At 37.4% G+C, this 22,791-nt stretch overlaps 1 protein-coding gene across 1 annotated transcript in view; it reads left to right on the top strand.

Annotated features, from left to right (window-relative positions):
• Positions 1 to 22,791, top strand: part of LOC136883516 (ribokinase) — a 97,010-nt gene that overhangs the window by 28,388 nt on the left and 45,831 nt on the right. The window contains exon 4 of the mRNA XM_067155880.2: positions 13,596 to 13,757. Coding sequence (XP_067011981.2) covers positions 13,596 to 13,757 — 162 coding nt within the window. The remainder of the gene's footprint in view (positions 1 to 13,595; positions 13,758 to 22,791) is intronic.

Here is a 22,791-nt window from a genome sequence, read left to right as displayed (position 1 = left end):
AGTTCGACAGCCGTCACTTAGCATTATAGCTCGTGTGTCGACCCTGAGTCGACACAATGTTTCGCCGCTCATTTCTAGGTTACCTGGGATGCCAGGGCTTTTGTACTTCGTTTTGTAAGTGCTGGTCCCTTCCGGAAACCAAAAGAAACCAAATAGGTGTGTTTTAGTTTCTCTTTGCTTGGAAAAGTTGCTCCATTTCCTTGACAATGGAAAGCAGTCGCATGAAGCAACATGGCGGCGCACAGTCTGACCAAAGGAGAGATTCTTGCCTCTCCTTCGGCTGATTTTGATAATAGTAACCATGAAAATGATTAAAATTTTGAACCTGGCGATGAAAGTGATATATCTATTAGTGATTCAAATGACGATATTGATATCATCATCACAAGAAATCATGGAGGAGACGACAGTATTGTGACTCGTCTCGGTCCCAGTCATACAGTGCTGACTTCACACATACCTTGGAGATCGCGGAGAACGGCTTTTGCAGGATTAGCCAAACTTCCTTACAGGTTAGTCAGTGGATTCATATGTTGTGGCAATAGACCTAAAATAGAACTAGAGCACTGGTATCCAGGCATTTTACTGATCAGTTGATAAACTGTATTGTCCATGAAACAAACAAATTTGCCGAAATGAAAATACAGCAAAATACTCCACTTCAGAAGAGATCTATGTGGTTTTCTCGGAAAGTTGTGACTTTAGAAGAGCTGAAGGCATTTATTAGTGTAATTATCAACATGGGGGATGAACAGTAAGGCAGAAATGTAGGATTATTTTAGTGAAGACTGGTTGAATAAGCAAGCAGGGCTCCATCCAGGCATTTGCTTTGAACGCTTCCACACACTCAAGACATGCCATTAAGAAAGTGAAAAACATGATTTTGTGTCATATAAATACCACACATTCATTAATTTTGTTGTTCCTTCCTGTATATATTGTTAAACCAGTACATAATACAAGGTTTTAAAATATGAAGAATGCTGACAGAAATAAATACGAGTTAGGAGAAATCAGGACTTACAAATAATTTGAGTGGAAAGGTTTAAAGCGCCCTTGTTGCGTGCCACTGAATGCCTTTCTTGTACAATACCCATTTTTAGATTGTCTTTTTCTTCAAGCCAGCATCGAACATTGGCTTTAGTTATGCCGTATTTTCTTGTGGCTGCATAATCATTCTTTATTTCCGCATGCTTAATAACCTTGAACTTAAAATTGGCATCATAATATCGAGAACCCATAAAAAATTTGCTGGCAATATCTGTTCCACATGTCTCTACAATACTACAGTCCATCACAAAAATATGCATGTTGTCTATAAAACTGTTACTTTTACTAAGCGCAAGGTACAAACAACCAGCTGTTCCTAGACGCAAGTCTCGCTTGTCGGCTTTGTCCGGTTGCAGCGGCTAGCGATGTATAATAAAGACACGGACGTTGAAGGTCAAAGAGTTTTGCGCGCCGTGTTACGGCCATTCCGCCCTTGCGTTTTTTCGCACTTTTCGCACACATACTTCACAATTTCATCTTTGACTTCTTTAAAGTGTCCTTGTTGCAGGCCACTGCATGAATTTTTTTGTACAGTACACATTTTTAAGCTATCCTTGTTTTCACACTAATGCCGAACATTGGCTTTAGTTATGCCGTACTTTCTTGCGGCTGCACAATTATTCTTCATTTCTGTGTGTTTAATAACTATTAGCTTGAAATTGGATCATAATATCAACAAGAACCTGTTGAAAATTTGCCGGCAATACCTGTTCCACTTGTCTACAATACGACAATCCATAACTAAAATATTCCTGTCTATAAAACTGTTACTTTTAATAAGCATCAGGTACAGCAGACACGTTATAATAACTCTGCCACTGAGTTGTCGTGGTCTTTCTAAGCGTTCGAAGTGTTGCATCCTTGCTATTCCAATTTGAATGACATTTCCTGTGCAACTGGGGCTTGGAATTACACTATAGTTGATCTTGCAGTTAGCTCATGAGAACACTGTTTTGATACCATTCTGCGGATTTGATAAACGCTTTGTAGAGGCTAGTAGAATGTCATTTGCTCTTCAATATTTTCAAAAAACCAGTGACATTACACGGAGGCACTGTACAACTGGTTGCTGCGGCTAGCAATGTATAGGCCTAATAAAGACTCAGATGTTGAAGGTCAAAAAGTTTTGTTCGCGCATGTGCATGCGGAGTTGGTGAAGGGAACCAGTGTGGTTACCGTGGTGGCGGCCAGTGTGTTTATTATTGTTAGGTTGCGAATGCAGGGCGATGCTCAATATTTCCTGTGAAATTCTGAGGGAAAAGAGTCGTCTTGGATTCAGAGAAATATGGTATATTGGAAGGAATTGTTGAATGGAATGGTACCAGGGAAGACACACTTCCCTTAAAGCGAGCTGATAATAGGAGATGATAACTGTGGAAGCTATGCTGAATTCAGGAGGAGGGCAGAAAATAGAGCCAACTGCAGAGCTGCCGCAATCCAGTCTATGGACTGAATACTTAAGGAGGAGGAGTTGTGTGAATGGAGAGAGTTCAAATAAAGTAATTTCAATCGACTGTGTACAATTTCATTATCACAGTATTATTGGTGGACTTTTGAACTCTTGCCTTATGTATGTGTATACTCAACTTGACTGTACTGTGTGCATTCTTCTTTTAGTGCCTTCTCCATTACTAAAGGTTGGCCACAATCATAGCATAGTCTGTTCGGTATTTGGCTGTCTTCATCAGTCTACTTGAATTTAGTCCTGTCCAATCCCGTAAGTTCCTCAGTCAAGAGTGTTTCCTTCGACTGTGACCCCTACGTCCATCTATTATACTTTGTATTATCAATTTAAGTAGGTTGTACTTTGCATTCCTCATTTCTTGATTGTACACATCAACATTTGTTCCCTCCTCATGCATTTGAGTACAGCAGCATTGGAGACGTGGTCAGTCCACAAGATCCGTAACATCCTTTGGAGCACACACATCAAAGGCATTATTATTCTTTTACTGGTGTTACATTTTGGAGTCCATGTTTCAGCGCTATACAAAAAATATACATAGCATCTGATGAAGTTGTGACGTGTCTCCAAACTGAGGTTTCTGTCACACAGTAGTTTCCTCATTTTTAGAAAGCTAGTATGAGTCATTTCTATTTGTACATGGATCTCTAAATCCAGGTCTAAGTCCTCAGTAATCCAGCTGCCAAGGTACTTAAACTTCCGCACTTGTTCAAATGGTTCCCCATAAATGGTCATAAGAATGTGCGTGTTAATTCTGGAAATAGCCATCACCTTGGTTTTGTCGGTGTTAATTTTGAGTCCAGTTTATCCCCTTCTGCTACAATTGTCTACCAGACGCTGAATACCATCAGTACTGTTAGCCAAGATGACAGTATCATCTGCGTACCTCAGATTATTGATGAGCGTACTGTTAACTTGTCACTCCCCCTTTGGAGAGGCACATAATATTTGCACATATCAACAAAGTAATAATGTAATAAAATAACAAACCTGAAGGAACATACGCCAGCCGATGATACACCATGAAAACATTTCAGATTTCAACAACATACACATTGCTAGAAACAAAGATTTACAGGATGACCAACATGACAACTAGAGAAAGGATATAGGAAGTAGGCCGGGAAACCCTACAGAGGACGTGATCTTACATGATGTTGTAGGGAAAAATATGTGAGAGTGTTTACCTTTCATTCAACTTTACTAATATTATTTATTTACATATTTTACGCCCACATTGAAGCACTGAAATCAGTACATTTGAGTTAATTTCTTCTTTCTATGTAATGTAAAACAAAAGCTAAAGGTTTCCACCTATTCAATACTATTTATTGTAACCTTAAAAAAATTACGTATATTTCATGAAAATACAGTAGTTTCGGTCTTGCTAGAGATCATCATCAGTCAAAATCAAGTTAAGGCAAGACATGAATTACAGATAAAATTTAAGAAGTAAGCATGTGTTAAGAAAATTTAACAAATTAATATTACAGCAATTAAAAGGATAACATTAACCAGAAAACAAGATGAAACAAAACACAATATTTCTGTCCATGGTTCTTCCGAATGAAATTCACAAGGGAAATTTATCAGGGAATATAAACATCATCTTACAAGGCAAATAGAAAAAGAGTTTACAAATTATTACCAATAGTTTACAAAGAAAATAACAACGGAATTTGAAATTTAACGCAGAGGCCTTTAGAGTTTCTGTCCTCTCCTAATACACATCAGCGAGAGACGCATCACTCCACAGGCTTACCCTAAATTGACGCAGCACTACGGGAGGCAACTCGAATGGAAAAATTAAGTTTTACATTACACAAAAGGTTAATAAAAAGGAATTGCCTCCAAAACAAAGGATATGCCTAGCTGACGAGCTAAGGCATTACTAAACAAAACGGTGAAAACCAGGGTCTAAGGTAAACTCCGAAACAAATGAATTTACATATTAATTTAACATTTGAGAAAAGAAAACATGCTTACCCTGAGGTGACCGGAGCCGCTGAGCGGACCACCAAGAAGGTGCGTCCGACCGTGAGGACGTACGAAAACCAAAGACCCGGACCAGAGCCCTGCTACAACCAAGTACCCAAAGGCCGGAAATTGAGAAGCACTCAAACAGCCAATCAGGGAAGCTACCTACGATTCGACCCAAAATTTTCACCAATAAAAATGGCCGTTATTCCAGCCAATAAAAATACCTTGCCTAATGTGGTCATGTGGGAAACACATTCTAGAGGTTTTGATTGCAAAACTCAGTGATTTCGTGATTGAAGCCTCCACGTGGCAAATACAGAGTGATACAAAAGATGGGTTACAACAAGCATACTACTGGAGATCTCCAATACCCAAAATACAATTTCTTCCAACATTCATAATGGTTAAATAAATATCAACTGTCTCTACTGTGAGTCCTGAAAATTCTTATTAACATTTTTAAATAACACAAATATTTTATCAACTTCTTCACAAATGTCTTAATTCTTGTGATGGTGATTTTACCTAAAATTTACATAAATACACAACAAAAAAATATTTAATTGAATTCTTCGAAAATGTCTGGGAGTTCCTTAGTTTTTTCAATGACGATTTCACGACAAATTTTTAGCATAATGACAAGAATTAGATATTCCGTCCAATTATGAACTTCGCACCACCGGAGACAAACTTTTGCTCCATCTTCCACTTCTTGAAGAGCAGCTTGGAAGATATGCTCAGAGTACAGATTAAATAGCAGGGGAGCTAATACACATCCTTGCCATATTCCCTGTTTGATCCTAGTAGCGCGAGTCTCGGAGTTCCAATTCTTATGGAAGCTTCTTGATATTCATACTGCCCCATTATTCCCGAGCTAAGCCCAGCCAGCGAGCGAGAGATCCCGAGGTGGACCGTTCGATCGTTGGCTATCACTTTCTAGAGGCATTTAAGGGAAGTTAAGGGTTGATGACCAAGTAGGATAAAAAGAAATGTTAAAACAACACTCTGACATTTATTCACATAAGCAAATAATAAATGAAAATATTCTTAATGATATCCCTTTTTTTTTTTTACATAGAACTTCCATAATATTGTATTTCTTCCTCGATTTTGAGTGACACGTGTTCTTAATCTCCAGCCTTACTGTGCTGTAATGAAAACCAAAGAAAAATTAGGCCTCTTGCCTTTCCAAATCAAAATATTTGATTGAAAGAATTTAAAAAAAATTAACATAGAGGTTCATAAAATAATTAAACAACTGTCTTGCTAACGAGGGTTTTACAATAAATGTGTTCAAAGCTTTACCAATCCAGAGTAGTCTCAACACGTGGTTATAAGATGAACTCAACTAAATTTATCATTTACAGTATTAGTCAATGACACCAACATGAACTTCAGTAGAAAATGAAAATTGATTTCAAAATTCTCAAAATTAATTAATTATTATTCTGATTATTATTATTAATCTCTCATCATTTAATTAACCTATGCTTCACTGTCACACGATCATGTTCTCATTAATTTTCCACTGCATCATTTACCTAACGATCGTCATTAGCATTCCAGAATAATTATTTTCCAATTAATTATTAATGACTTGGTTTCACCATAACTCAAAGTAATCATGCGGCTAACGAACTTCTACTTCTGAACTTTGTATTGCATTTCCATTCAAATTAATCTTAAAATATTTCAAACTTCAACTATAAATGTGTTAGAAATTTACGTTATCCACGTGTGAGCTAGTTAAATAAATTTTATTTACAAATCGAGTGCCTTCGTAAGATAACGAGATGATCTTTCCTTTTAAATCTCGCTAATGAAGAAAATAAATCCTTTTCTAGTCTTCCTCGACGTAAGTTGATCAAATTTTCCCTTAAGGGCATGAAAATTACTTCTTAAGGCAGCACACAACAATGAATGTAATCTGCGTTGCAGCAAGTGCACGACCAGATCAAATTAAATGGGATCAACATGATACAAGAGAAATATACGTATTTACATATACACACACATTCACACTAGGAAACACGTATTTTATGTACATTATTTATATCGAATCCTGTTTTGGCAAGTTTATTCATGATTTTTACGAGTGGTCAGGTCACGTAATATCTAGCAGAAATAATCTGTGTACTGAAATTATTCTTCATTAATGGTGACTAGTGATCGAAGTCATGGGTATCACTTGGTAGAAACACATTTCACATATCAATGTGAGTTCGTCTAACTCTTGAAATTATAATGGAAGATTCTAGTAAAATCCATAAGCACTACCATCGCTTGGGCTACAGGTTGAAACTATCGCGAGCGTGAGCCTTAATCGTATTATTTTTATTCCCTACCTGCGAAATACACTCGCAACACGTACTCCAATAATTATAATCTGTCTTGCGCTCCCAATACACAAGAATAAGTCAAATATCGTCATTAAATCATCAATCGCTCAATTATACAACAAATATCCCTCAGGATTGGTCATATTCCAGACCCTTCATGAACAGAGCACATTCAATCTCACATATAAGGACTCTACTGTAAATTTATGGCTCACGAGCGTTTAATTCTGTTTTATCCGATCTTTAGTCAATATTATTATTATTTAAGTGATTATTACATCCACTGATCCTCGTGGAATATCATAAAATTAGATGACTTCATCATAAATACAACAAGTGATCTTGAAAGACACTAGGTTCGACCCTATTCACTCAAAATGTACACGTAAATTTCAGTCCAGTAACTTTCAACATTACAAAGGAAGTAGATTTATCGTGTGGTCAGTGATTTTTAAATATTAAGCTTCTAAGCATGGGAAATCATTCAAAGACAACCTACATGTCTACTCTAACAGATTCAAAATTTCATTCACACGTACCTAGTCTACCACGACACCTTAAGAAGTGGAAAAATGAAATGTTTCTAACTACAACAAACTAATAGATCTATGACTTAAAGAAGAAAGACCTCTAGTTGTACAAAAGGTGAGACAGATAAATTAAATTAAAAGGTACTCAAGTTTTAGATGGAGTTCGATCCCCGTCGACAGTCAATTATTCCAGCATTTTCCTCCGGTCAGTCTCCTTCCAATTACCAGATACGCCTCACATTTTACAGCTCCATGGAGGCTTTTGTAGCAGGTGTCCCTCGATGAAGTTGTGTTATAGGTGGTTGTGGAATTGTCCATCTTGAGGTGTTCAGCTTCTAAGACGACTTCTGTAGAATTCCGGTCACAAGCTGTAACTGAGATGACAAGATTAAGTATTTGCACAAGCACACGTCGAACGTTAATAACTCGTCTACACAGTCACACTTAATTTGGTTCTTAAGGCGTGTTTTACTCCATAGGAATTCGCTAATTATCTCGCTAAATTCTGGCAGAACGGGCGTCGACTTGAACTGGAAATCATTTCTCCACGTGGTCGGATAACGTAGCGTCGCACATCCAAGTGTAGAGTTCAGAATAGCAGCACAGCGAAGAATATTCAGAGAGAGAGCAATACAGCGAAGGATATTCAGAGAGAGCAATTTACTCATAACAAGGCCTTTTTATCTTATCGGCCTGGGAGGTGTGATCTTCAGCGAGAACGATAATTGGCTGATGGTCTCATTTAATTGGCTCAGACTATTCCAGATTCAGAATGTGAGTTGCGCGCGTGCGGCGGTAGTCACGTGATTTGCTTCGACCTTGGCACGGTCCGGGCCATGTATCACCCCTCTGAATGACGAAAAAAACTCGTTCTTAGCTCGCCACTACTTCCCCAATGACACATTGCAGTTCCAAGCAGACAATAAAACTTTTAATTTCCAATTGTTGAAAATATACACAATATCGCCAATTTTAACGGGGACAGTACAGCATTTTCATAAATGTAAGATCTTCACTATCTATTCTTATTGTGTTCAGAATTTGCGGGAGTTTGGAATGTTTGACACAATCAAATACTCGGGCATAATCAGTGAAGCAGATGTATACATCTTTACACCGGTCTCTATCATTTTGTAAAAGTGTTGACAGGCAGAATAAAGCCATAGCATTTTTAAATCCTCCCTATTCACTTCGCACAACTTTTCAAACTAGCATCCCGATTTATAAGATGCCTGTCTCTCTCTTCCTAGCATTTATTCCTAATAGTAGTGGAGTTAGTTTTCTTTATACTCCTCCTCTACCTCACTCTGTTGCGGACATTCGTGGATGGAGAGTTTGGCATTGCCGATGTCCCTGGCAGCTGCATTCATTCACCTTATTTATGTAATGTAAAACAAAAGCTAAAGGTTTCCACCTATTCAATACTATTTATTGTAACCTTAAAAAAATTACATATATTTCATGAAAATACAGTAGTTCGGTCTTGCTAGAGACCATCATCAGTCAAAATCAAGTTAAGGCAAGACATGAATTACAGATAAAATTTAAGAAGCAAGCAATTCAGTGCAAGTCAAGTAAAGATTTAGTTGTTAAAACACTCATCACAATCACATGTCTTGTGTAAGTTCTCAGTTTTTTCCAATTTGAAGAATGCACTTCACAGAAGACTAGGTGAAACATTTAAAATACTAGCACTTGAAGAATCTTCTAGAATTCACTTCAGCTGAAACAAGTGTGCTTCTTAAATTTTATCTGTAATTCATGTCTTGTCTTAACTTGAGTTTGACTGATGATGGTCTCTAGCAAGACCGAAACTAGTTTCATGAAATATGTGTAATTTTTTTAAGGTTACAATAAATAGTATTGAACAGGTGGAAACCTTTAGCTTTTGTTTTACATTATATTGCTCTTCAATACAGAATAATACAAACTTTATTACCTATGAACACCTCATTTATGGTCTACCTTTGGATTTCCACCCAGGCATGGACAGGTTCAGTACCGTGTTCTCGATGTAATCAGAGGGATTTCTTCAGACATGCCCAAACCAATGCAGTCTATTTTCATGCAGATTATCGGTGATGTCGCATACGCCAGGGCTGCTTTGCACATACTTGTTGCATATTCCTAATTTAAGAGATGTATTAACATCATTTAAAAAATACATTCAATCACTCTTGTCATGCAAGGAGGTGTTCATTTTCCAAACATTTCTGCCATCGACTTGAAATTATCCATCACTCTTCTTAATTCCCTCTGAGAAACTGAATTTATTTCTTGACTGATGATTGTCTTCAGTGCCTGTAATGTAGTGTTTCTCAGCCAGAAGTATGTGCACTTCTGGAACTACTTGGAGAGGGCTGAAGGGGTACAGTTGTTTTGCTTGTTGTTTGGGTCATCAGTCCATAGGCTGGTTTGTTGCAGCTCTCCATCCCACCCTAACCTCTGCTTACCCTTCATTTCTATGTAACTGCTACATCCTACATCAACTCTAATTTATTTTTCATATTCATACCTTGGTCTACCCCTGCTGCTTTTACTGCCTTCACTTTCCTCAAAAATCAACTGAACAAGTCCTGGAAGTCTTAAGATGTGTTCTACCATTCTATCTCTTCTTCTTTACCAGGCGAGTTGGCCGTGCGGTTAGGGGCGCGCAGCTGCGAGCTTGCATCCAGGAGATATTGGATTTGAACCCCACTGTCGACAGCCCTGAAGATTGTATTCCATGGTTAATTAAGGCCAACGCCACTTCCTTCAAACTTCTAGCCGTTTCCTATCCCATCATCGCCATAAGACCTATCTGTGTGGTGCGACATAAGGCACATTTAAAAAAATACTCTGTACGCAGCAGTAATCCCATCTATCGGAGATGAGTGGCAACAGAAGACACAAAGCACATCACAGCAAGCAATGGTCAATGTAATGTTATTGTTAATCAATTTAATGAGCTTTCTCTATTGAAGGCCTTCACATTTCGTTTTCTTTTGACTCTGTGATATTAGGGTGTCTTATAAAATTATGTATAGCATAGACTGTAGTTCTGTATTCTCCAACTTTACATACCGATTTTCATTTTTAAGATCAGCAACAACAGTGATATAATCTTTTAATTATTGAAGAGTGCTATTTTAGTGTTTAAGATTGTGTATGTATTTAGCTGAGGATGATCCAATCAAAGGGCTGAAACTAGTCCTAGTGTTTCAATGAAAAATGTAATTGAACTTTAAATTATTGTATTGATCATGTAGAACATCCCCTCCTTTGAATTATAGATTCCATTAAGGAATCATCGATACAGACAACATTACACCTATATCATATGATAAGCACTTCACTTTTATGCATCACCCATTGTTCCACTAAGTGAGTTTTTCTGTACTTCCGCTTCCCTTTCTTCCAGTAAAAGCACATCTTCACCAACCATATTTCACTTCTTATAGATGAAGCTCTCATGCCTGTACAAGTTGGATTTAGGCCTGGAGAATCATGTTGTGGACAAGTTCTCAGTCTGATGCAACATATAGAGGATGGCTACGTGCGGGAACAAGTGACTTGGTGTTGCCTTCATAGACCTTAGCACAGCTTATGATACCATTAATCATAAGAGATTGGTGTATAAAGTGTATCATACAATAAGGGACTATAGTTTTACAAAATTTGTTGAATGCATTCTTCAGAATCAACGTTTTTATGTCTCTCTTCAAAATAAGAACAGTCGTTGGAGAACAAATAGAATGGATTACCCCAAGGAAGTGTTCTTGCACCATTGCTCTATAACATCTACAAGCAATGATATGGATGTTGATTCCCATAGGGAATGGTAGGGGTGCTAGGTACCAACTGATGAGCCCAGCCTAGCATACGAGGGTGAAATGCTGGCAACCAGGAATGAGTTAGCTGGAAAATTTATAATGTCCAATAACGGACCATTTATATTGGTATTATCTACAAGCAATTCGTACCAAAGTCAAGCAGTTTATCTTTGCTGATGACACAGCATTGGCAGCACAGGGGAACACATTTGAAGAGGTTGAGGAAAAGCTGGCAAAATCTCTTGGAAGAACTTGCTACATACTACGAGATCAATCATATGAGACTCGACCCCAGCAAAACTCAAGTTTGTGCCTTTCATCTACGTAACAAAGAAGCCAGTAGAAAACTGTGCGTGGAATGGAGAGAAGTAGCCCTTGAACACTGTTATGCATCAAAGTACCTTGGTGTGAAACTAGACAGAACATTGTCTTTCAAACAACAATGTCAAAATACCAAATAAAAGGTGTGCACTAGGAATATTATTAAAAAACTAACAGGCCCACCTTGGGGTGCATACCCTCATGTCTTACGCGCATCTGCCCTGGCCATCTGCTTATCAGCTGCAGAATATGCATCACCAGTATGGAGAATCTCTGCCCATGCTAAGCAAGTAGGTATTGCTGTGGACGAGACTGGTCGCATAATTACAGGATGTCTGAGACCAAGTCCAACAGAAAATATCTATCCTATCGCAGGAATCACCCCTCCTCACATAAGAGAGAAGTAGCAGCGGAAGTTGAATGTCAGAAGCAATGAACCGATCCACATCATCCCCTTTATGGCCATCAAACACAGCCTATTAGACTCAGGTTGTCGTAGGTACGACATCCTAACTGGTGTAAAGCTTTCAATTACTATGTTTAATATATTTTAATTATATTGTATTAAGTGCTGAATTATCCTTGATTAAATATTAAATATGACTAATACATGGTTTCCCTGTAAATATGTATTATAAATTCGTATAACCTCAAATACGTATTGTGTATAAATTTAACCTCAAAATCTATATTGTCGAAAGTGGTAAAAAACTGTATAATGTTCGTATATTAGATGTATTCTACACTGTAAGGTTTATCCAGATACATGTAGGAATGTTGGAGAGATTTCCATGTGTATTGGTAAACAGTAAACGAAAGTTCAAGCTGGATCCATTACTGGAATACTCCATTCGACTAGCTGGTCGATGTTTCGAGTGTGTTCCATTAGTGTGTTGTAAGAACCCTTCCAGAAATTGATAATTCTAGAGGGTTGATCGAACTGTCAGTCAGCGAGGAAGGCAAGTGTTGGACTCGGAGTGACTGTTGGGCTCCGAGATCGGTGAGTTCAAGAGAGCATATGTTATAGTGTGCAAGCCACTTGCTAGTGTGTATAATTGTGTGTTGTGACTTACAGTGACAATAAAGTAATTTACACAGGGAAGTGAACGTGTTCTCATGTGATATTTATTTCTGTCAAATAAAATCGCATTTGAGAACAATAAGGTCAAGGAAGAGTTTTTTTTTAGAAACAACCATTCCAGTTGTAGATACGCCAGAAAAACAAAGGCGTGAATAGTGGCAACAGCAAATACGTAATCCATCCGTGAGTTTAAAGGAAGAACCTTCTGCAGATTTTTGCCTTCTGTATCCCGTCTGGAAGACCCTCAATCAACTGCAGACAGGTGTTTCAAATTGCAAGTCTAACCTAGTTAAGCGGCGCCATGTACAAGGAGACATGACGTGTGATTGTGGACTACTACAGGATGAAGAACACCTGGTTTGTCAGCATTTAACATCATTGTGCACAAAGGAAGATGTTTTGCAGGCCAATGATAAAGCTGTCCTTGTAGCCGAATATTGGAAAATAAAATAAATGAAATCACCAAATACCAGGGCATTTGGTCTGCTGTCCATTTTCATGATAGACTTTATGATCTTGTCCATTACTGTTATGAGTGGTGATAGAGCACTTGTTTGTTGGAAACCTCTCAATGTCTAAGATCATTTTGATTGGCCATTGCTTGTCTGAGCACAGCTGCAGCAATCCTTACACGTAATATGGGGTCATATATATCTTTTCAGATAATGCCATGTATGGTTAGGCTCCCATAATAGTCTCATCCATTTTTTATGTCTCTCCTTTTCCTTCTGTATATCTGACTTTCTCCTTATCTCATCCTTCCTAAAAAAAAAAAGGTATTTCTGAAGAATGCCTTCCCTCCTATAAGGAGTGTAATAGACACCTGCCTCCCTGATGATGCAGGTAGGCAGAGAGAGTCAAGCTTGTTGGAGGCTGAGAGTAACTGGGATTGATGAGCAGAGAGCCAATCCATCGAGTTGACATTATGTGATGATGTACCATGAATTGATCCTTACCATCCAAGACCTCTCCCATGTGCAAATTAACAGACTTACCCTTTTGCTTCCACTGTTTCAGGAGAGAATCATATTGTGATCATCCCTGGTGCTAACGCGAAGTTGACTACAGCTGATGTGCTGGAGGCAAAGCATATTCTTGATACTGCTGAAGTTCTAGTTTTTCAACTTGAAACTCCTATTGAGACCACTGTAGAGATCATGAAAATGTATCATGGCAAAGGTGAGATTTCAATTTTCTTTCCACTATTTCTACACTCAGCAGATTCTCGTTAGTCCTGGTTTTACTTAACCAAAGCAATGCTTGTTCCAGAATCATACATGAATATTGAATGAAGAGGAAACTAAGCAGCACAGTTTCTCTACACACTGTTGGTAATGTTTACAGTAACTTATGTTAATCTTCTTTACTTAGGGATTGTAAAATCAAATCCAAGAGTCTTGAGACCTCTCGAACCGAGCGTGTTGGCGGTGCAGTTAGGGTCGCATAGCTTTAAGCTTGCATTCAGGAGATGGTGAGTTCGAATGTGACCATTGGGAGCCCTGAATATGGTTTTACGTGGTTTCCCATTTTCACACCAGACAAATGCAGGTACTGTATATTAGTTAAGGCTGCGGCTGCTTCCTTCCCAATCCTAGCTCATTCCCATCCTTGTATCGCTGAAAACCTTTGATGTTTCACTGCCATGTTAAACCACTAGTAAAAACAAACAAAAATATATATATATATATATATATATATTGTAACCGTAAAAGTTTGTTTTGATGACTAGCTGAACACAAGACTCGGCACAGGGGTGACCGGTCCTTATCTGACTTGTTACAGAGGAGAGGGAAGTAAGATAAGTATAATGGAATGCTAAATTTTTTTAAAAAGTTTATTCATAAAATAAAGTCAGAATTTAACATCACCTCAGCACAGCAGTTACAATGAGTACTTCTCCTGGGGTTGAACTGGTCCTGATACATTGCGGGGTCGCAATGTCTGCTCATGGTGCCACCATCTTCCGAGCCGGTCTCGAATATCTAGAAGGTCTTGAATATCTCAGAGGTCTGGATGATCTAGGAGCACTCGTCTTGGTTGTAACACGACACGGGGGTAGGAAATGGATTAAAAGTAATTGATCTGCACAAATGAGATTAAGGTTAATAGCGATCTTTAACGAGTCACAAGCTGCACTCAATAGTCTTCACAGTGGGATTTTACTAATTAATTAGAACACACTTATTACTGATGGATTAAGTTGAACTCAAAATTAAACTTGTGATGTATTAATCACGTAAAATAAATGTCACCTTATTAAAGTTAAGTGTGAGAACATTGTCGAATAACGATATAGAAAACAAGGTATCCCGTTTTAACACTTTATCTCTCTTAATTCTCAATCCTAAGATTGGTTGGCAGCAATTCATCTTCTCCACTCTTCTCTGTAATCTGCTAATCTCTTCATTTCCACATATGAGCCTTTTCCTATGTCATCTCTGATCTGTCTTGCATATTGCAGTCTAGGTCTTCCTCTTCATCTTTTACCTTGAATCATTCCTTCTATGACATTAACTATGAAATCATTGTGCCTATAGAGATGGCCAATTAATTGCTCTCTTCTCTTTCTTATTGTTGCTAAAAAGGATCTTTTTTCATCTGTTCATCGAAGAACATCTTCATTTGTGAGTTTGCTGTCCATGAGATCTTTTCCATCCTCCTCCAGCACCACATCTCAAATGATTCCAGACGTTTCTAATCACATGCACTAATAGTCCACATTTCTGAGCCATACAAGGCCACACTCCATACATAGCACTTAATAAATGTCTTCTTAGTCTCCACATTTAAATTCCTTGATGTAAGTAGTATCCTTTTCTTGTAATAAGCAATCTTTGCTTGGGCAATTCTGCTCTTTATGTCGACTGAACTTTTGCCATCTGGAGTGATTTTACTTCCTAAATGGATAAAGACATTTACTTGCCTTAGTGGTATATCACTAATTCTGATGTCGACTGCAATATGTTGGCGGTTGCATACCATAATTTCGGTCTTTTTGTATTAATTTTCATGTTATATTTATCTCTCAATATCTTATTCATTTTTATTAATGCACTTTGTAGTTTCTCTTCGTTCTCCTCTATGACAGCTATGTCATCAGCAAATCTTATCATTTTGATTTCTACTCCATTTATCTTTATCCCTTCCATTTCCTCTTTACATTCCTCAATGCATTTCTCAATATACAGGTTGAACAACACTGGTGACAAATTACACTTTACACAACATCAAAGAAAAAGAATAAGTTCCGTACCAACACCTTTGGTAGAACAACTATGCACTGTGATGCTTCACTACCGTAAATTCAATAACCTGAACAGTCTGAAAATATTGGATTAGGTTTCTCTACCAGCACAATTTATCAGTTGTCACCATTAAATATAAAATCATGGACAGTTTTGACGTTTCACTGGCGATCATGTTTCAACACTTTCAGTATCAAATGTTAAATAACTCTATGAAATTATCCACTGCCGTTCAAATACGAACATCAAATTATATTAGCATAACATCGCATTGATGAGAAAATGTAAGTTTCAGTCACACTGTTCTCGTAAATGGTAAAACTCAACTATTCGCACTTCAGCTAAGGTGCAGTTTCTATCACCACACACACGACACTGAAAATATTCTAAGTCTTGTAGTGCGTCATAATACGCGGACTTAAACTTTCGCAGAGGGTCAAACTGACGACTTACATTATGACTGAAGAATACCCAACAGCCGACCGTCCGATCTTGGCTATGGTATAAAGTGAACTGGCTTGACAAGCAAAATGTCTGCCTTTTTATTCAGTATCCCCAAGAAATTGTAATTGCTAATATCTCCCGTAATTTTCAATAGATCTCTTTGAAACTTGGGAGTCATGATTATAAAAAAATAAGCTACATGGTGATGTACTTCATTTCATCATATCTTAATTCATTCAGACGAAATTAATGGTGGAAGGGAATCGAACATTCCGTCGTCTGACGTAATACGGCCTTGACCAAGTTCCCCAATTGTGACGTCGCACTTCCCCGCTGCTCTCAGCTGACATGCACGCAGGGGAAGCGTGCTCAGCGGGTAACATAACTCCATACACATCGGGACTTTAACTTAGAACCGTGTTACGGATATAATATATTGTGACCTTTCACGAATCTCTCAGTTCAGGGTTCTTGATGTTAAGGTTGCGCCTCGGCTAGTGTCATGCGGAGATACATGAAGCTCCACTCGAGGGACGTGAAAGTTCAACGAGTTGGGTCACAGGATCGTATGGTGGATTTATGTTGGTTCGACTGACGTGAGAGGACGATTACTAATTGCTATCTTAATTTAGGTTATCATCATGACATTCCTTATACTATAAAAAATGAGAACACCGAAAATATAACTTTCATGGAAGGATTTTCCGTTTAATGACTAGAAAACACTTTAAATAACAGCTACAATAATAAAAATGAAAACAACACAAATGGATACTAGAAGTGATTGAATGTTACGTTAATTAAATAAAAAGAAAATGCCTAACTTCCAACTCTTGTCAATATTTCTTCTTATACATCAGTGATAGTATTGATTTAATCGGAAAAATCAAAGGAAAATCAATACCTCAATGCTGATGGCTTTAAATTGAAATGAGTCCATCATTCACCACATTTATCTTCAAACTGATGGTTAGAAATTGTTAATTCTTGTTGGCTTGGCACGCCTATTCTGACTCAAATAAATGTCTCAACATCCCGTTATTATACATAAATCATCGCTTAATTTGTTGAAAATCTACCTAACAACTTGAACGCACCGGTGACCTAAGTTAATGATTATCATACCGGTCAAGAAAATGATCAAATAGCATAAGACAACATCGTAATCCATCAATCAATGACATTGAGCAAATAAGAAATGAACTTGATCTCTTCTGGGCTCCACTGGCATCTGCACCTAAATAATGGACATTTGAAAACATAATCATCACCAACTACAATAATTTCAAAACTACGATGACTCTGCAGCTCTGGTGTCCTCCGCAAATTCAACCTGTAAAACTACATCAGCTCTAAGCGTCAAACTCAATGGTCTACAAAAGAAGTCCAGCTAGCAAGAGGAATTAATTTACTTACCATATATAAATGAAGATCATACACACCCTTTTGTGACATGGTTCTCAACTATGTGGTATTATTAATTCGTGAAGATCTTATGTCAATCCAATATTGTGCGCAACTATATATACTGTATTTAATTAATGTAATTTAGACGATCAGACTATCAGTGTTCTCGAAATACCTTGAAATATCATTTTAAATACTGCTTCATGCCTAGGTAATTACAATTCATCATAGCAATATCGAATCTACACGCATGACTAAATCAATTCATACCACGATGAATCTCATCAGGACCTCTACATCTCATCATTCTATAAAATGCATAATCCCAATGACACATTCATGACAATTCATATAATATCAACCATTTACATATTTCAACGATCCTATTAATAAACACTTCATCACATCACACATATGTCATGCTCAAGGAATTCTCATTTCATTAGGAAAATATACTCAGGCACTTCATGTTACGAAGGCTACTAATCTCATCACCATGTTAACGCAATATTATCATAATAACATCACAATTACCTTCCCGAACACTGTGCTCAACATAAGAATATGATTGCTGATGACTCTAAATTACGCACATTTATGATTGTCGATTCCTTCTAATATATATTCGAAACACGAATTGGACTAAAATATCTTCATAATGACACTATTTCAACACGAATGTTATCCATGCCTAAGTCTATCTGTATAACCTTGCTAGCGATCGCTTACATTCACACGACATAGTATACAACATAGTATACGATATATCACAATTCAGGATCATTTACGATACAATTTACAACACTCTTATCCATCGTAAGGCAATGATTGACAAGTAGAACGGTCGCCTTCAATTTGTATAATTTGGCATGTCACAAATTGACATAAAGAAAAACATACTACTCTACTTTAAAAAGCGGCTACATAGCAGGATAATAAGACATTGACTTTGAGTACTCATCCTTCATTGGCTTTGTGAAAAAGACACCTCTCATCCTCCAGTATTTATGTTTCAACCATTGGTGTCCATCCCAGTTCTCGTCAGGTCTGTCGAGATCTTATTGTAATTTAACTGGACATGCTGAGATTCATAAACATCTCATAATCGTATCTAATGGTTTCTGGCTTCATGTTACCTGAAACTTATAATTATTTGTTAGAGTAGGGTTACATGCATTAATATTATGTACAATATTCGTATACAATCACTTGCCTCAATATTCTGAGAAAACAAAATACGTATTTTGTTGTACAACGGTTATTCTTATTACAATCTGTCAATATTGTATTGTGATCTAGCTTTTCGTCTGATTTCTTTCGCTACGTGTGCAACAGCTCTAATCCTCTCTGAGTTTTTAACAGAACTGTAGTCTACTCTTATTTTTTGAAAAACAAAATCTAATAACATATTACAATAATAACAGATGGTTTGCTTTTAAAAGACTTCTCCATATTTCCTAGCTTCCATACGTTTTTGACAATCAAACACCTGACTTCTTAATACGGAGCCCTCTTGTATGATCATTTACGCCGGCAAAGGAATTCATTTAACAATCTGCCACATAATATTTTGGTTATCAATCGACAATTTCATCACCAGTATCGATCATCGAATCGTATCGGACTAGATAAGCAGAGTATGGCCCTCATATACAGATTGAACTTTGCCCAATTAATTCCAACTCATTCCATGGCCTCCGATACATTTCTATTATTACTATTCTCGCCATTTATTAACATTTCACAAACTTTACTTGAGGAAACTGCAATATTTACTTAATTCTGTATTACATGCCACGACATCTTATTGTCCACCATAATTTAACGAGATACCAAGGGGTTCAGAGCTTATCATTTTTGCCGATACCTTCAATCCGTTGCCTGTTGTTCATATAGTTGAGCGAGTTATTTGGGTTTCTGACACACCTGGACGTATAGTACTCGGACATACGATTTCATTGACGTTGATTCATTATCTGGATTATCCGTGAGTGCGTACTTGAATGTTTCTCTGGAGATCCGTCTTCATCTGTTACATAGCTATGTTGTGTCGGCTCAGTTCCACTGTGCTGCTATAACTTAAATATCATATCGAGTAATCTGTCATGTTGATGTAATGTTCAGGTATATTTGTCACATTTTAGCCTTATCTCTCATATTACACTGTAATAAAGGAGTAGGTCAAATAGGGCCATTATTTCATTCTTGTTTATAAAAATGGTAAGGATTTGGTGGGAGAATCCTATCCCTATTTGTGTGTAGTCTATAAGTGATCTAGCATAAGGTTGCACTTGACAGATTTCATGTTGGCACCACTACAGAAAATAAATAAGGAATGTCGCATGTCGGTCATGACAGCCGCTTCACTACTTTTTATTTCAGATATACAGTAAAACCTCATTATGATGTTTCTGCAGGGGACAACAAAAAAAGAACTTGTTAAGCAAGAAAACGTACTACTAAATATACAAATGAAAACTATCCAACAGGAATATGAAAACACTAAATACGATTTTTTCCTACATAAGGGCATTTTACATTGTGTATCTGCGGGTACAATGTAAACTAAATCTACCATATCTAAAGATGAAAGTAAAGTATTAAAAGGTGTGAAAAGAATGAGAGAACAAATATGAAAACCTTTTCCTCTGGGATTTATAACATAACAAGTGCACTGAAAGTTGTGAAAAACACCAAACAACAAATATGAAAACATGTGCACGGGACCAATAAAAATACCAAAGCATTATTGCAAATTACACTCTTTCTAAAACAAATATTAGTAGACACCTTTTATTTCAGAGCAGTGGGTTATTAAACATTATTTTCTGATTACACTCTTTGACAATGAATTAGAGATTACACTCCAGCATGTGCAACTGGCAGGAATGACTTTGGCCTCCATTTTGAATAAACTTCGACCAACTCGAAGGTGCGAGTTCAACATTCGCGACCTATGCGCACGTCAAGGTGTGGACGCCAGTCTACTTTCTGACAGAGTTTAATTTTATCTTCATTAGTAAGGAAATTCACGATTCTTTGTATCCATAACTAGGCTATCTCAAGACAAATATGCACCACGCTAGTCAGTTTCACACGATTATACTCCTAATCCAGATATAGGCTACCGTATCATGCAATAAATATTCGCTACATTTTTCACTGTACCACTCAACACAAAATAAATTTCTAACTTCTGAATGGAATGTGAAATACAAGCACAAATGGGCTCACTGTGTTATTCAGCAATCTCGCTGCTAACTGACAAGCAAAACTGAACATTCTTCAGGCTAATGGCTTGCTCCCTGAAGGTGCAAGTTATCCTGTGGAGTTCAAGAATTCAAGGCCTTTTCCCGTAATTACGCAACTGTGGCAACGGCTCTTACCTGAGTTGGAAATCACGTTTCTTCCACAAGGGATGACAAATAACATTTTTAGGGCTAGGAAAAATGTGATCGTACTTGTACTAAGCAGTAATAACGAAAATTTGTGTTGCGATAGGTATGTTTATATGTTCCTAATCCAGATATAGGCTGCTGTATCATGCAACAAACATTCGCTGCACTTCACTGTAACATTCAACACAAAATATCTAACTTCTGAATGGAATATGAAATACAGACTATAGGCTCACTGTGTTATTCACCAATCTCGCTGCTAACCGGCAAGCAGAACTGATTACATTAATAGTTAAATGAATTTTATCAGTTCCATCGTTTAAATACAACATTTTGCAATGTGTTTACATTACAAGTTAATTTAATTTGGTACTAGTTTTGACCTAGGGTCAAGGTCATCATCAGCCATAACACAAATTATACAATATACCAAATAGTCCAAAAAACAATGTACAATACAATGACATTAAAATGAACATGTGAGAGAAAAAATAGATGGATTTTTTAATATTGTAGTGTACCATTACAAAGTTAAAACTAAAAATAGAGAGTGGTCACAATGACATTAAACAATTAAATTGTGTACACAATACATTAAAATAAGGCAAATGAATGCCGCTAAGGAATGGTTTCTAGTTATTTGATCTTGATGCTGAAGATTCTTAAAAATGTTTTGCATTCCATTACAAAGTTCTAATAGTCAGATGAGGTATTGTGGTAGCGATGACATTTTGGATTAAGTTGTGCACATAATATTTTTAATGTTAAAACAAGGTGCATTGATACCGTTAAAAGACTTCCAGTTGAGGTTCTTAATGCTGAGGGCAAATGTTGCGTGTGAAGGTATGATTACTTCTAAGAAACAGGTGGTAAAGATTCGCAGTTCAATGGGGAATGAGAAGTTTGACCTAATAAATAATAATAATAATAATAATAATAATAATAATAAAAGCCAGGAAAATTGGAAGGACAGAAAGGAGTGAAGGCGGCTTGTTAACCACACCCGGGCGACTGGAGTGGGACATTGATGATGATGATGATAATTAATAATTTCATGTGGCTATTTCTAGCCAAATGCAGCCCTTGTAAGGCAGACCTTCCGATGCGGGTGGGCGGCATCTGCCGTGTGTAGGTAACTGCGTATTATTGTGGTGGAGGATAGTGTTATGTTTGGTGTGTGAATTGCAGGGATGTTGGGGACAGCACAAACACCCAGCTCCCGGACCATTGGAAATTACCATTGAAAGTTAAAATCACCAACCCCGCCGAGAATCGAACTCGGGATCCTCTGAACCGAAGCCAACGAGTCTGACATGATGACGATGAAAAGCCAAAATTAGTAAAAGGACTGCTGAAGAAAAGGGCTTATCAAATGATATAAGTAATATGTGACTCACCTTGCGCTGCGATGTGTAGAACGTGATTAGTTGTGCATGATTGATATGGAGGAAAGGTATGTATGAGGATAGTCCGGGGGATTGGAGGAGAATTGTGGGGTAGAAAGAACGGAGAGAGCAAGGTAGGGAGAGGAAAGAAAGGAGGGACTGTTTTAAGGTGGGGCCGAGGGATGCGGGAATAGAGGTAGTTGCTGTGGGAAGGTACCATGAATGGAATGAAAAATCAAATTCTGATTTATTGACTTAACGTTTCTAAAAATATTAATAAGAAGGTCAAATAAAATATTGGGCTTCTCTGAAGTGTTATTAAGGTTGTAGTTTG

This window comes from Anabrus simplex, chromosome 11 (assembly GCF_040414725.1).
Source record: "Anabrus simplex isolate iqAnaSimp1 chromosome 11, ASM4041472v1, whole genome shotgun sequence".
NCBI classification, from domain to species: Eukaryota; Metazoa; Arthropoda; class Insecta; order Orthoptera; family Tettigoniidae; genus Anabrus; species Anabrus simplex.
Note: the sequence above shows the minus strand (reverse complement) of the source record. Positions and strands in the feature narration are given on the sequence as shown.